We start from the raw sequence: 16,366 nt of genomic DNA on the forward strand, positions 1-16,366 counted from the left end.
ACGTGTTTGGTTGTATGGTGTACGCATGGGCAAGGATCCCTTGGGGGGAAAAGTCCCCTTCAACTTCTGAAAACCCTGTAGTGGTCCCCCCCAATAGAAAATATTTTTAAATAAATAATGTAATTACAGATATATATTTAATTGTAGCCGACTCTGCTTTTTTAATAACTCACACTAAAAACACTTTTTATAGGTTTTATCTTGATGTCCCCCCTTCGTATCCTACCCAGTGGTCTGAACCGTTGCATATACTATTGGATCATTATACCTCTATGCCCGTTTAAAAAAAAGATGAAGAATATTGCCGCATTTGTGGATGCGTGGCTTTGTAAAATACATAAATATGCATAGTGATGGCCTAAAAGTGCTTAATTAATATATATTTGAAGCTACTACTAATGGCTGTGTGTCTGTTACAGCACAGCAGATAATATGATATACATTAGCGATATTAATGATAGCCCCTCCAGAAAATTCCATGTTTGTGGTCCCCCACTATGTTGTAATGAGCTTTGCGCCCTTTGGCGTACGTTGTATAAAGTCTAAATATAACCAACCTGTCTTTAAGGAGAAAAGGAAACACAAACTGAAAACATACCAAAAAACATTGCTGTTTATATGTTGTTTCCTTGCCTCCTCTGGCTTAAAGGTTCTGGCTTGCTTACATTGTTTACTTCCAAACGGTCCACGCATCCTTGGGCAAAATGCCCACCTTCTCCTCCTGCCTTTAATCCCCTGCAAATGGCTGTAGTTCAAAGCGTTTCCTAAATGACTCAATCGTCACATAGTAAGTCATTATCCACATCTATCTAATTCACCATTTGTGGCCTGGAATCAAACGTTCATGGGAACACCGACTGTCCCCTCCACTTCCTGCTGGCTGTCCCTGGCCAATCCCTTCTAACTCCAGTCCTTCATACTCCCATCAGCATCATCATCATCATCATCATCATCATCATCTCTCCCTCCCTCCAGTGGTGGAGTGTTGGAAACAGCTTAGTTCTGCATTACTGGACCTCCCGTTAAGGCCTTCCTAACACATCCTTTATGAGCGGGAGAGATGGCTCTATTAGCCCCACACCCAGCATCCTCCACCAGCATCCTCCCCCAACCAGCAGCTGCCTGCTCCTGCATGGGGTGTCAAAAGTGTACACCTACATCCTAACTGAGAGAGAGAGAGAGAGAGAGAGAGAGAGAGAGAGAGAGAGAGAGAGAGAGAGAGAGAGAGAGAGAGAGGGAGAGGGAGAGAGAGAGAGAGAGAGAGAGAGAGAGAGAGAGAGAGAGAGAGAGAGAGAGAGGGAGAGAGAGAGAGAGAGAGAGAGAGAGAGAGAGGGAGAGAGAGAGAGAGAGAGAGATATGAGGAGAAACACACGCTGATGAGAGAGAGAGAGAGAGAGAGAGAATACACACTCATGGTGTGATGGTTTTACAGAACGCTATTGCTGTTAAATGTAGACCTATTTATAGGATTTATTTTTGTATCCAGATGGATATGTACTTCATGTACCTGTCCCTGGATTTACGGCATGAAACATCAACAATCACCACAACTGTGAGTGTTGTTTTTGTTTTGCGGAGTCATTAACGGCGTGTTAAGGACAAACCGATTCATGACCTTGCCGCAAGCACCATCTGAAACTGCGGTCAAAAGCCGCACTTGGCCCCAAAAGCACCGTAATAGCTGCTATTTCACAGTTTTAAATGTGTGTGTTTTAAGGTGCGTCCACTCATATCTGTCCATGCATGTGTGTGCATTTGTTTGTGTGCATGTGTTGGAAGGTTGTGGAGAAAATAGAGGGTGGTAGATCCAGAGAGAGAGATAAGGAGAGACCGGACCTATTGCCAACGTAGGATTTAACCAATGGCAATGGGACGGTCTTGTTTACCCTTGGGTTATATTCTACTTATGCATCATCGCCACTTTTTTGTTATTTTTGTTGCATAACCATGTGGATATTTACAGCTTAAGCATTTATTTTGCACATTATGCAGCTATTAAAGTCATGTAAATGCTTAGTTAGGTGCTGCTAATGCAAGCACGTTTTTGAACTAGTATTGTTTACCTGAATAAAAATATAGAGATAAAGACAAGCCACACATCACACATATATATCAGTTATGTGATATAACTTCTTCTGGAAAGTGTGCACAAATGATCAATAAAAAACGACATCATTTACATTTATTTAGCCGAGGCTTTCATCCAAAGCGACTTCAAATAATTAAACCATGAAGTAGAACCCAGAAACTGAAAACATCATGCAAGTACATCCAATGAATCAAGTAAGCAATAAGCGGGAAACGCTTCAAGCGCTTTATTATAGAAACAAGAGATATATTTGGGTGATAATGATGAAACTACGTAATAGTGGTTTGTACTAATTACTCCATTGGATTACAAACCTTGCCAGCCTGCTGCTCTGATGTGTGCTACACCATTTTCTTCAGAAGGATTTTTATATCTCAATCACATCAGAAATATTAACCAAGTCAGTTCAATTGGAACTTTCATTTAGTGTCTTTGATCTCAAAGAAGCCAGGATCAGAGATTAACAGCTCTGTAATGTTAATACTCAAATGCTGTCTAAATGCTTTGTGTTTCCACAAATATATTTGGCTGTCATGTATATCTTAATCTCCCCGGAATAAAAAAAACCTCTTTCCGTCATAGCCCTAACTGTCCTGCTTCATAATTGAGTAAATCTAATTTGATGCATCCATGTGAGGCTATGTAATAGCCTCGTGCACGCACCCGCGCACGCACAAATAGACAAGCAAAGACACACACACACACACACAGAGACACACAAAACCATGATAATAGCAACTGTATGCTGTGAAAGTGACCTAATGAGGTGGTGTGCCAAGAACTCAATTGACCCTAATCAGCCAATGACCTCATTGGGTCAGCGACCTCACAGCCTGTAAGACACTGACGTCTTCGCAGGCTCGGCCCCATCCAGTGACCTATGGGACACAGAGCACAGTGGTGGCCTGATACACTGAATCACAGTCTGTATCAAGACATCTGGAGTGAATGAGCGAGACTGAGCAGGACAGAGAGGGAGACAGAGCACAGAGAGGGGGAGAGAGGGCGAGAGAGATGGGGGATGAAGTGAGCGAGAGAGAGAAAGAATAGGAGAGAGAAAACGAGAAGTAAAGGGGGAGAGAGAGAGGGAGGGGCATTGAGAAAATGTGAGATGGAGAAGGAGCGAGTGAGCGAGAGAAAGAGAGAAAGACAGACAGAGACGGACAGAGTTAGAGAATAGAGCACTTATGCGACATTTGGCACTCGTAAGAATGGACAAGGTGTTTCTCCTTTGTGTTATGCGTGAGTGTGAGAGAGCGCGTGAAAGAAAGAAGGAGACAGTCAGACAGGGAGTCAGAGCAAATGGAAAGCCTGTCAGAGTCTGAAGTCTTGATTTTTAACGGTTGAAACTTTTAACAGCTTCTGTGAGAGTGCTCTTGACAGAAGAAGGGAAAAAGATACCACGTGTTTTTGTGGCAATAGACTTTCAGGCTACATATCCTCACACCGTAACAGCGATAAAGAATATTGAATCTCGCATAACCCCCCGTTAGGGGGGTTGATTGAATTCATTTAGTCATACATGTACAGAACACTTGTCTCACACAATCAGCTCATAAATGTTGCAGATAACACTCAAACAAACACACACAAGCACGCGCATAAGCACACGCAAACACACACACACACACACACGCAATCAGACACACACACACACACACACTTGCAAACACACACACACACGGTTCGGATCCCAGTGGGTCTTCCGAAGCCTCCTGGGATGATGAAGCGTGAAGACATCAGGGAGGTATGGCGCACGCTGGGGTAAGACACGACCACAAAGGGCCGATAGAGACCAGCCCTGGCCTGGGCTACTTCTCCACTCAGCTGGGCCTCATGGCTGCACATCAGAGGAACTGTGTGTGTGGGTGTGGGTGTGGGTGTGGGTGTGCGGGAGTGTGTGTGTGTGTGTGTGTTTGTGTGTCTGTGCATATTCTTCTGTTTAAATAGGCATGTATGCCTGGTTGGTTACATTAGTGTGTATGTAACCAACTGTATATACGTACGAGTATGTGTGTGTGTGTGTGTGTGTGTATGTACACCTGTTTGGTGTGTAACCAATTTGTGCTTGTGCATGAACGTGTGTGTTTGTGCTGCCTCATGCGGGAGTGTGTGTGTGTGTGTGTGTGTGTGTGTGTGTGTGTGTGTGTGTGTGTGAGTGTGTGTGTGTGTGTGTGTGTGTGTGTGTGTGTGTGTGTGTGTGTGTGTGTGTGTGTGTGTGTGTGTGTGTGTGTGTGTGTGTGTGCTCAGAGTTTTCCCATGCAGTGGTGAAGGCTCCATTGATGGGGATTCATCCCGGGTCCCTCCTCATTGCCATGCAGAGGGGACCCACTGCCCACACTCAGCGGTGACAGCTGAAATATTTACTGCTCTGTTTATGCCAGGGACCCCCACTACCACACTGGCCCACTAGCCCACTACCCCCTACCTCAACCCCCACTCCCCCCCCCCCCCCCCCCCCCCCCCCCCCGCCCCTCTGGCCATACAGACCCATTCATCGGAGATTCATCATTAAAATGCGTTTTCATTACATTTCTAGCAGGAAAACAGCATTTTATTTTCACAATCTTCTTTCAGTGAAAATATATATGAGGATTAGCTTGTTATAACGTTTTCTGTCAATGCTATGGTTTTAATATCGACACTGCTACCCCTTAACCACGCAGCTTGTGCATGTTTGAATCAATGTCTTTGTGTTGCATGGTCATCTGAGCTGTTATGTGTTATTTTATGTAACAGATGATGTTCTTTCAATGCAAAAGTAGATATTTTCTTCTTTTTCTTTGGGACGGGCTCAGTCAAAATAAACCTTCAAAAGGTTTATTTTTTATTTACATTTTGCTTAACAGGACAATCATACCGCTTTAAGCATGCTTTACATACCACCTAAAATCAATGAAGACTTTAATAAATGCTCGAATGCAATCAATAAAGTAAAAGGCAGACAATTTTCAGGCAGACAAGACTTCTAAAATGTTCAACATGGGGGTCACAGACCCACAGGAGGTGCTGCAGACACACCATTCATCGGGGCACAGGATGACTGGGATTCAGATAGAGATATCTGCTCTCCTCTCTTTGAATCAGGGCATTAGAGTTAACTCACATTACCAATTTGGAGGATCTAGCCCTACATGACGTGATGAAATTAGTAGGTGACCTGGAGGTCAAGGCGACTTAGGTGTGAGCTAAAGACCTGGGGTCTCTTTTAAATGATGGAGATCCTCATGGATATCTAAGGTTATCAATTTTTGGGCTCTTGCCCTGGAGAAAGCAACTAGTCCATCTTGTGGTGTCTCATTCACTTCTGAGATTTTGAGCTGAAAATGTTCCCAGTTCTAAACCCCAGCGATCCAACATGCATGTCTGAGATTTTGACCTCTATTTCATAACCAAAAGTTAAGATCAAGATGCACATAACTTTTATCAATCTTGTAAGGGGCTTTGCGTGGGACTCTTTGACCCCAAATAGATAATCACGAATATCCTTGAAGCCCTCTTTTATATAAAAGAGACCCCAAGTCTCTAGCTATCCCCCAACTCTCCTTGACCCCTAGGTCACCTAATTACATTACTTACTGTAGGGCTGGAGCCTAGAACCTGGCACGTCTGCCTGGTCCGTCCCAAAGACAAAGAAATGTTATCCCTGGGTTACTCGAAAATCTACGCTGAGTTGACAACACAACGCAAGGAGAAGGATTTAAGCTACATGCAAGCTGCACGGTTTGGGGAGACACAGCGTCCATTTAAATCACCATGACAACGATAGGAAACTTCACATTAACTGACAAACTTTTGAACATCATTCTCAACGTCTTGCCGTTTCCCCTACCAGTCGACAGGGGGCGCTGTATCAGCGAACGCTCATATCGGTCACTTTGACAAACAACTTACTCGGTTGTTTGCCCCTGCTGTCGGTCTGTCTGTCTGTCTGTCTTGTCAGTACAGCTCCACTCATCCGTCCACATCAAAGCTTCCAGCTCCACCTCCTCTTTATTTCAGACGATAATGGAGTGTTCCAGATTTTCTTCCAGTCACGCGAAGTAAAGATATTTGCTCATCCAACAACCATTAACCATTGTGGTACCCTGCCGTCAAAATGTCACGGACAGATTTAAGCGTGCAACACCTGCCAAACAACGCTTATTTCAGACGGAGGCGCTGGGGCCCCAAAATCCATATATACTACAGTTTGAATGTGCGTGTGTGTGTATGAGCGTCTGTGTGTGGGTCTTTGTGTGTGTGTCAGAGCTTGAATGGGTGGGCGGTGTGATATATACTACAACACCTGTAGGCTAAAATATATGTAAAAATGAATAGCATGTCTGAATGAGTTGTGTGAGGAGGGGGTGAGTTCTGTCCTGTCGGGCCTCTGTTCTCCGTAGTTCCTATAGCTCTCTGTCTTATTGCTTTCTTATCCCGCTTTATTTCACTCAAACTGGCCGTCTGGCCCGGCTGCTTTCAACTTTTGTCACATCACTCAATCCCCCCCTAGATACGTGCACGCACACATGCACACACACACACACACACACAAACACACACACACACACACGCACACACCCACACACTCATGTATGCATACAGACACACAGACAAACGTAAACATACCCATACACACAGACATACATATACATACACACATACACATACACACACACATACGCACAAACTGTCACACACACACCAGCACGCACGGCCGCACACACACATGCACATGAAGACATTAACTTGTCAACACAAATACATTCACACACACACACATACACAAAGACACAACGAAACCCACACAAACACACACAGAGACACACACACCCTGCCCGCTTCCAATAGAACACTTTAAAAGGAGAAAAACATGACAAGCCTTTAGGGCACAATTACCCAGAGCCATCCGCCATTATCATGGTTCCATACGCCCCCCCCCCTCCCCCTGCCCCCCCGAGTGATGCCTCTCTGATACCCCTTCATCCTTATGTAGCCCACGGGCAAATATACATCACACACCCAGCCAGCATGTCCGAACCCTATACACTACGCACGCAGCCAGCATGTCATGCTCAGCATAAGCTCAGAGCCAACACACAGCTTCCTGTAAATAGAGAGATGATTTATCTCTCTAGATCTATCCATTCATCCGTCCATCTCTCTCTTCCTTCATCTATCTATCTGAGAGAAAACGTATAATATGCATTATGCCGTGATCCTAGGTTAAGGCCTCAGGTATAACATAGAGCATGATAGTGTGCTAGGCACCTGTAGCACACACACACACACACACACACACATTGACTTACACACACACACACACACACACACACACACACACACACACACACACACACACACACACACACACACACACACACACACACACACACACACACACACACACACACACACACACACACAAACATATACATAGACACACAAACTCACAAATACACAAACACACATACATAAGCAAATACACACACACACACACATGCACACACACACACACACACACACACACACACACACACACACACACACACACACACACACACACACACACACACACACACACACACACACACACACACACACACACACACACACACACACACACACACACAAACATATACATAGACACACAAACTCACAAATACACAAACACACATACATAAGCAAATACACACACACACACACATGCACACACACACACACACACACACACACACACACACACACACACACACACACACACACACACACACACACACACACACACACATATACAGACAGACAAACACACAAATACATATGCTTACACATGCACGCACACATTCACACACACAAAGACACACATGCATGCTCAGACAAACACGCACACATATAAACACACACAAACACAGACACACATACACACACATACACTTACACAAGCACACAGAGGCACACACACACACACGCACACACACACACACAGGCACACCAAGCGTTCAATGACAGCAGCAGCACACAGATAGCTCCGCTCCCAGCTCGTCGGTTCTAAAGAGCTGTGATCTGAAGCCCGCCTCCTGCTCCTCTCCACTCCCCCCCCCCTCGTCTGTTCCTGTTAGATGCTCATTTGAAACCTGTTCTACTCACAACAACGTCCACATTTAGCAGTTCTGCGCCTCAACTCTGCTCAATTTGTTTCTGTAATCAGAGCTGATTTTTCTGGGGAATGAAAGGAGCTGGAACACGTTTGTGAGGAGTCATATTAACGCTTCAAAATAACCCATTAGTTATAAAGGATGATTCAAATGAACCTCTTTGTTATTAAAATTATGACATATCCCATAACCATATTATTATACAAAACTTTTTTTATTATGATTATAATTAATATTATTTAAATCAATAAACATCTATCGTCTAATTCCATTGGGGTTAGGAAGTAATTGCACAAAAATATATGCTAACGAATGATCACAAGCTTAATGTTGACAAGATAAACCTATTCTCCATCCATCTCTTTCTCTCTCTCTCTATCCTGGACCAGCCACATCGTCCACCCACACGCTGACTGCTCAGCCTTGCCAAGAGTCACTCGTCTGAGAGAACCGACAATAAAAATGGGGAACATACAGAGCAGTGAAAGGGGAAAGGGGTGGTGGAAGAGGAGGCGGAAGAGGCGGCGAAAGATAAGCCTAACAACCGCAGAGAAAACCCGAGTGGCGACCGAGGCTTTCACTGTCGAGGGGTTCAACACATTGCACCGGCTGATCGGTCAGGCTCGACTCCATACAGGGGGAGGGGAGATGAGACGGGGCGAGGAGAAGGGAGGAGAGAGGAGTGGGTTAGAGGAGAGGAGGAGAGACAAGGAGAGGGGAGAGGAGGGGAAGAGGGGAGACGAGACGAGACGAAGGGACGAGGAGGCAGACGAGAGGAGTGGTGAAGGAGAGGAGGAGAGAGAAGGGGGAGTTGAGAGTTGGAGTGAGCAACACGGTGAACACAATGAAACAAGGAGGCAGTAAGAGTGGAGGAAACGTGAAACACAACAGAGGGTAATGAAAGGAGGCAAACAAGCAGCGAGATAGGACAGAAAACATCAGGAGGGAAAAACCTATTGTGTTTCCTTTGTTTGGCCCAGCTCGAAAGCAGAACATAACAGCACAACAACACATTAGCCATGACTTCGGCAGGAACAAAAACATGCAGAGCTCGGTATGCAGCTGTGGTGGGCCTTAAGACAGAGACCACATTAGGGACCTAATGAGACGTAGCGTGTCGCGGTCACAAAGAAACGTCTCCCTTCTTTCTTCTGCGCGGTTCCACCGAGCTGACGAGGCCTTTATGTGAACAGTCAGCGTTTTGCAACCACGTGTTTACTTTATTCGATTTTTCAAAAAATGCAAGACAAATGGACGCACGGGAGGACGTTGGAAAACCTCTGTGCGTCTCAAAACACGTTGCGTCACGGAAAGACAAATTGCCGGCAGATGCTTCGGTCGATATGTGAGCGTGGGAGGGGGGGCGGGGGGGGGGCAACAAAAAAGAAACCCCTCTATCAAGTTTTATGAGGAAGACAATTGGGCACAGCTGAGTCCTCGATAGCATCTGCTCTGCAACGAGGCAGTCCGCCGCCAGTAGCACGAGGAACACAGCCCTACCTTCCATACTGCATGAGCCTGCCACGAACAGTCAGGGCTGAAGACATCACACCCTCTGAAACTTTAATGTCCCACTAAGTGTCCGAAGTCACAAGGGTCATGAATTGGGGAACAATCAAGAGGCTGGACCGGCCGTCGGACACACGGGGCACTTAACCCTAGTGGGTCCATGTGCTTAAGGGGGCTGGCTACACAACTAACCAGCCTTCTTTTTATTATTTTCTTCATTTTGTTACATTTCGCCCCTTAACACTGCTAAAGAGCGAAACCAGCCGGTGGATAATATTGTATGTTTTTAATTTTTTTATTACCTTGTATAAAGGCGCACAAGGCTAGGCCCAAGGCTTTGGTACTAACGTCGAGAGGGCTTTGGGATCTCTCCGTGGCCGTACGCAGGCATAGCAGAGCGGCATTGAGCTCGGCCCGCGGCCACACCCTACGTACCACTGACGGCACGGAGAGGCACTGGGAGTTTAAGACCTCCTGGTGTTACGTTGGCAGCCCGCGTCACTTGCCTTGCATGGCCATAAGATAAGGTAAGTTGACCGTGGCGTGAGTAGGTCCGGGTTCCAGTGCTATAATATCTATCGCCCGCGGCTCCTACTGCGACCCAATAAAAACATAAGAAATATATTTTGGTCAAATGTAAATTTGAATCAATAGGCCTATGTACAATGAGTGTGGGTTACTTGAACATAACGAATGTAGCTGATTCACATTCAACAAATCAATACCATATCATATAATACCATAAAAAATGCAAGAGTTATATACACCTTAATCCATTTTTTTTGGGGGTAAAAACATGATTTATTTTTTCGATCCAAGGCATGTGGCTTTCTGGGATATCTGGGTTCTGACAGGACTGATGTCTTGTCAGGTTTCTGTCAGCCCTGGATAATACCAATCGTGGGGGAGGCACAGATAGCTGCTGGCCAACACAGACACGCCCTTCAGAAAGATGCTGCCAAATTTGCCAAACTGACTGATATGTTTGCTGCAGGACCTTCAGCAAAATGGGCCATGGGGGCTGAAGAACTTTACTGGGCGCTGCTGTTGCTGGCAGACAGGATGCTCAAAGCAGGGAGAGCTTTGCGAGTGCACTAAATGTGCAAAAGATTGGGCAGGGCCGTTCAAGGCCAAAATGCCACAGACTATTTTTGGCTTCAGTTGACTTAGAGGACATGGAAATACCTACAACAACAATAAACACACACACGCGTTGGAAAGAGAAAGATTGAGAGAACATCAGCCGAGTGGCCAACCTCTTCTGGCGTCTACGGAGAAGCATGATGCCGTTGTCCTCAGCGACAGAGTGGCCCCGTCCCTGATTTGCTCGTGGACGGGCTCCGTCCCAGTGAGTTCTCAGGGAATGGCTGAGTACGAACAGAAATCTGAACTGAAACACAGATGATTATCTGCCCACTTGAGATCAAATGTCTCTCTCTGGTCTCTTCAAGGACCGAAGGGCAAGGTTACCATGGCTGCTATAGAATAAATGAGATACCAGAACGCTCGTTAAACACACACAAAGTTGTCTTCCAAATAATTTCAGGCTTGGAACAAATTGTCAAAACATACAAGTACTTTTGGTTTATTATAGTATAGAAGATGCACTGCAGATATCACTGTGGCGTTGAAGAAATATCTTGGCGCCCATAAAAACAATTCTGTGGAGGATGCAGAGAGCCATCTGTGTGAGTGTGTGTATTTGTGTGTTTTTGTGTGAACCCGCCTACATGTAAACTAAGTATATATCGTACCTATTTCATCAACATAGCACTACAGAGCTCGGGGATACTTAAGAATGTACAACAGCCATCCTGAACCATTACAGGATTGCTGTAGTAGTTAACAATAAAGAAATGCTGATAGCATTTTCTATCGAACAAATGTTCACTACGTTCCTTAAAGTGTGTATTTATACACCAAGACTAGAATGTTCACTAGTCTACCTTGCAAGACTGCACAATCAATGCGTGAACAAGCTGCAATCTGCAACAAGCTGCAATCTTTTTTTGCTGGGCTGGGCTGTGCTTTTGAACATGAAGCGTATAAGAGCCCTTTCAGAAAATGTTTGAACAGCTGTCAATAAAAACAAAAAAAGACATGCATGTGCACACACACATACACAAACTTGCCTGACCACACACTCTCACACGCACACGCACGCTCACGCACACACACATACACATACACCTTGTCAATCTCCAGTGGCTTAACAGTTCTTCTGTTGTTTTTTCTGAAGAAGTGAATAAGGTGTCAGGGTGGTGCGGAGTTTCCTTCGCGCCGGCGGGATATTTCGCACACACACACACGGTCATACTCACACTCTCACACGGTACACACACACACACACACACACACACACACACACACACACACAATCAGATACAAACCCACACCCTTGCTCTTTATGATGCCGATGGAATTAGAATAGAGTCAGAGACACGCTAGTTGAACATATTGTCTGGGAGCAACACAGCCCGGAGCCAAGCTAAGGAGTATGACTAGACAGCAAAAGAAGCACAGCGCTAAAGGACTTCCTTGGAAAGATTGTTCATTATAATGCTCTGTATCTTGTCCAATGTGTTTGCTTGTTGGTTTGTTGCATTGAATTGAAACAATAAGCTTTGTAAGGAAACAATCACTTCCAGTGTCACATGGAGCTATTTTAGACGAGGATTCACGAGAGCGGTGCATTTTTAATGACTGGGGGACTTTGCTCGAAGCCACTGCCAAAACACCCCCACACACACACGCACTTAAACCCACACAGACACACACAAGCACACACACACACACACACACACACGCGCACACATACACAAAAATATAAACTGACACGCATACGCACGCAACCAAGCACAACATGAATGCACACTCTGAACCAGGGATCCAAAAGCGTCTCTAGAGAGTTCAATGTACAATATCGACCGCAGACCCTTGTGAAAAGAAGTCAAGGCTCTGCCAACAGAGCGTTGTGGCAGCTTCCTGTCCCCGGGCCGGAATTCCCATCTTGCCGTTCCCACACGTCATTCCAAGCTTCATTAACCCTCTCCCACCCTCCCTATCGCTCATCAAGTATGGTGTGGAGCCTAATTAGAGGAGCTGACCCCACACTTGACAGATTTGGTTAACCTCCAAGATCTCCCCCCCCCCGAAACTGGGGGGGGGGGTGTATTGTGTGTGTGTGTGTGTGTGTGTGTGTGTGTGTGTGTGTGTGTGTGTGTGTGTGTGTGTGTGTGTGTGTGTGTGTGTGTGTGTGTGTGTGTGTGTGTGTAAGGGGTCGTCCCGGGGTGTTGACCAATAACATGATGTTCTCAGAGGTTCCGGTGCTTGGGGATGCAATGTCTTCGGACTTTTCAGAACCGCATCTATACAACTGAACAAGGCTACAAGCATACAAGTGTTTCCGTTTGTAGGCCAAGTGTGTTTAAATGATTTATGATGAATTTGTGTGTTTGTGTTTTTGTGTCGTGGTGTGAAGGCAGGTTTCAGCATGTGTATGTGTGTGTATGTGCATGCCCTAGTGTGCATGTCTGAGCGTGTGTATGTGCGTGGGTCAAAGCAAGTCTCATTGAGTGCATGAATGTGTGAATGCGCTTCTCAGTGAAAGCCTGTGTCTGTTTACGCGCACCTTTTGGTGTGTGTGTCTCAGTGTGCATAAATGTGTGTCTCAAGGTGTATGTGAGGGTGCATGTGAATGTGTGTGTGTTTATTCTGCGAGTGCTGACTGTCAAGTGGTGAGTGATAGCTGTGTATTTACTCCGGAGCGCGCCGCGTGTCAGAGACAAAGCGCGCTGTAAGGACAGGGCAGGAGAACGCCGCTGTCTGTCTTTGTCACCACCGAGCCTTCATCTACAGCCCCCTCCATCCATCTCCAGGAACCCCCCCCCCCTCCCCCTCCCCTTAACCCAACTTCCCCTTTATCTTCATCTATTCATCTCCTCTTCCCCGTCTTGGATGAGATTTATTTTGTTTTTGGCTAGGCTTTCATCCTCATCTCCTTGTTTGCTTTCCTTTCCGGTTCGGGCTGAGTCCGACGGACAAGGTCCTGGATCACATGACGGAGGGTCTTGGTGTGAATGGGAGAGGAGGTCTGTGGATCGGCCCATATAGGACGGGTGTTGGGATGGGCTGGTGGTGGTGCTTTAGTTTTCGGAGCGGAAGCAAGTTGCAGGATGCTAGAACAAGACGAGGGGCTGATTGTAGGGGTCTTTCCCCCGCTGCAGAGGGGCACTGGATGAGGAGCCCCAGGGGGTCGCTGCCTGTCCCAGGCATCGTCCACATCCAACACCACCATATCCAACACCACATCCACCACCACATCCAACACCACCACATCCAACACCCCATCCGACACCACCAACATCCAACACCACATCCAACACCACCACATCAAACACCACATCCACCACCACATCCAACACCACATCCACCACCACCAACATCCGACACCATATCCAACGCAACCACATCCGACACCATATCCAACGCAACCACATCCGACACCATATCAAACACAACCACATCCAACACCACATCCAACACTTCCAACATCCAACACCACAACCAACACCACAGCCAACTCCACCACATCCAAGACCACATCCACCAACATCCAACACCACATCCAACACCACCAACATCAAACTCCACACCCAACACCACCAAATCCTACACCACATCCACCACCACATCCAAAACACCACATCCAACACCACATCCAACACCACTTCCAACACCACCACATCCAACAACACATCCAACACCACCAACATCCAAAACCACATCCAACACCACCACGTCCAACACCACATCCAACAACACCACGTCCAACACCACATTGAACACCACATCCACCACCATATCCACCACCGCATCCTCGACGACCGCATCCACCACCACATCCTCCACATCCACCAACACATCCAACACCACCCTTTTCTTCCACATCCACCATCACATCCAACACCACTGCATCCTCCACATCCACCTACAGTAGATATAGAGCACTAGAGAATACAAAGCAATATACGAGATATAAGGCTCTAGATTTAAAGCACGAGATATAGAGCACAAGAGCATACAGAGCACTAGATATAGAACACTAGATAAAGAATAATAGAGCATACAGAGCACTAGATCATATATAGCGCTAAAGCACATAGAGCACTAGACCATGTTGAGCAGTAGAGCACAAGAGCATATAGAGAACCAGAATCCTAGAGCAATAGAGACTATAGATAATATGGAGCGCTAGATACGGCGCACTAGAGAATACAGATTACTACAGCACTAGATATAGAGCATGTATGGTGCTACGGCAGTATATATAGAGCCCCAGATCATATAGTGTTACAGCATTAGATATAGAGCACAGCTAGAGCATATGTGTTGCTACAGCACTATAAATACCGGACCAGAGCATATATGGTGCTAAAGCATTAGATATGGGGCACTAGAGCATATATAGTGCTACAGCACTGGATATAGAGCGTACATGAGGCTACAGCACTAGATATAGAGCACTAGAGCATACATGATTGGTGCTGCCTACAGCACTTGATATATAGCACTAGAGCATAGAGAGTGCTGCAGCAGTAGATATATAGCACTAGAGCATGTAGAGTGCTACAGCCCTAGATATATAGCACTAGAGCATAGAGAGCACATAGGGAAATAGAGCATATGGAGCGATAGAGAAAATATATAATGCTACAGTAGCCTACCTGATCTAGAGCATATATAGCACGAGACTAGAATATATAGAGGCAGCACAACTCGAGCACATGGAGCACTACAGCATAGAGGGCTAGCACACTAGATATAGAGCTACAGCATATAGAGCACTACATTTAGAGCACTAGATCATATAGAGCACTATATCATAAAGAGAATTAGAGCATATAGATAGAGCACAATATATCTAGCGACCTCATCAGGAATGCGCTGGGCCAATTCACCTGTTGACTGTTCGTCTTTCAATTGTTCTGAGAAATATGTGTTGACGACCGTGATGTCTCTCTTTCTACCTCTAACGGTCTCGAAGCTGCTCTTTCACATGTCCCTGGCTGTTCCACCGAAGAACTCAACACGTTGGTCCCCAGGGACGGTGTGTGTTTTTACACCTCCCCCTGCCGTATGAACCGGGAACTTCCAATGTCACACAGCATACGCCGGAATTACGGGATTTCGTGCATCTAAAAACACGTCTATCCTATATAAAATACAGAGATCATACGCATTCTCTGTCTTTAACAATCTGATGCATTTTCAAAATGACGCAAGTTTTTGCTTCCTACATTTTCAATCACCCTGTTTTCAATTCGGGACGGTATTTTAATTTATCTCCAAATGCGGAATGTTGATTTAGGTATTGAATACGCATAAACAAGGACGCAGGGACAGCAGAAGGAGTGGGGTAAGAGAGAGAGTCACACCGATCTGTTCCGTGGCGCATCGGTGCCAACTGGTGAAAACCAGGGTCGTAGATCGCGCCATCCCACCCAATCCCACCCTCCACCCAATTACACCACCATCCTGATGGTGAAGAAGTCTCAGAGGGAGTGCAAAGACAGGGATGATGACAGGGCGTTATGCTACAGTTATTCCTAATAGTTAGGTCAGTGCGTTG

General features: G+C 45.9%; 1 protein-coding gene across 1 annotated transcript in view; it reads right to left on the reverse strand.

The window, feature by feature from the left end:
• Positions 1-14,685, reverse strand: part of adgrb1a (adhesion G protein-coupled receptor B1a) — a 76,992-nt gene extending 62,307 nt beyond the window's left edge. The window contains exon 1 of the mRNA XM_056602811.1: positions 14,509-14,685. Coding sequence (XP_056458786.1) covers positions 14,509-14,685 — 177 coding nt within the window. The remainder of the gene's footprint in view (positions 1-14,508) is intronic.
• Positions 14,686-16,366: the final 1,681 nt, after the last annotated feature.

This window comes from Gadus chalcogrammus, chromosome 11 (assembly GCF_026213295.1).
Source record: "Gadus chalcogrammus isolate NIFS_2021 chromosome 11, NIFS_Gcha_1.0, whole genome shotgun sequence".
NCBI lineage: Eukaryota > Metazoa > Chordata > Actinopteri > Gadiformes > Gadidae > Gadus > Gadus chalcogrammus.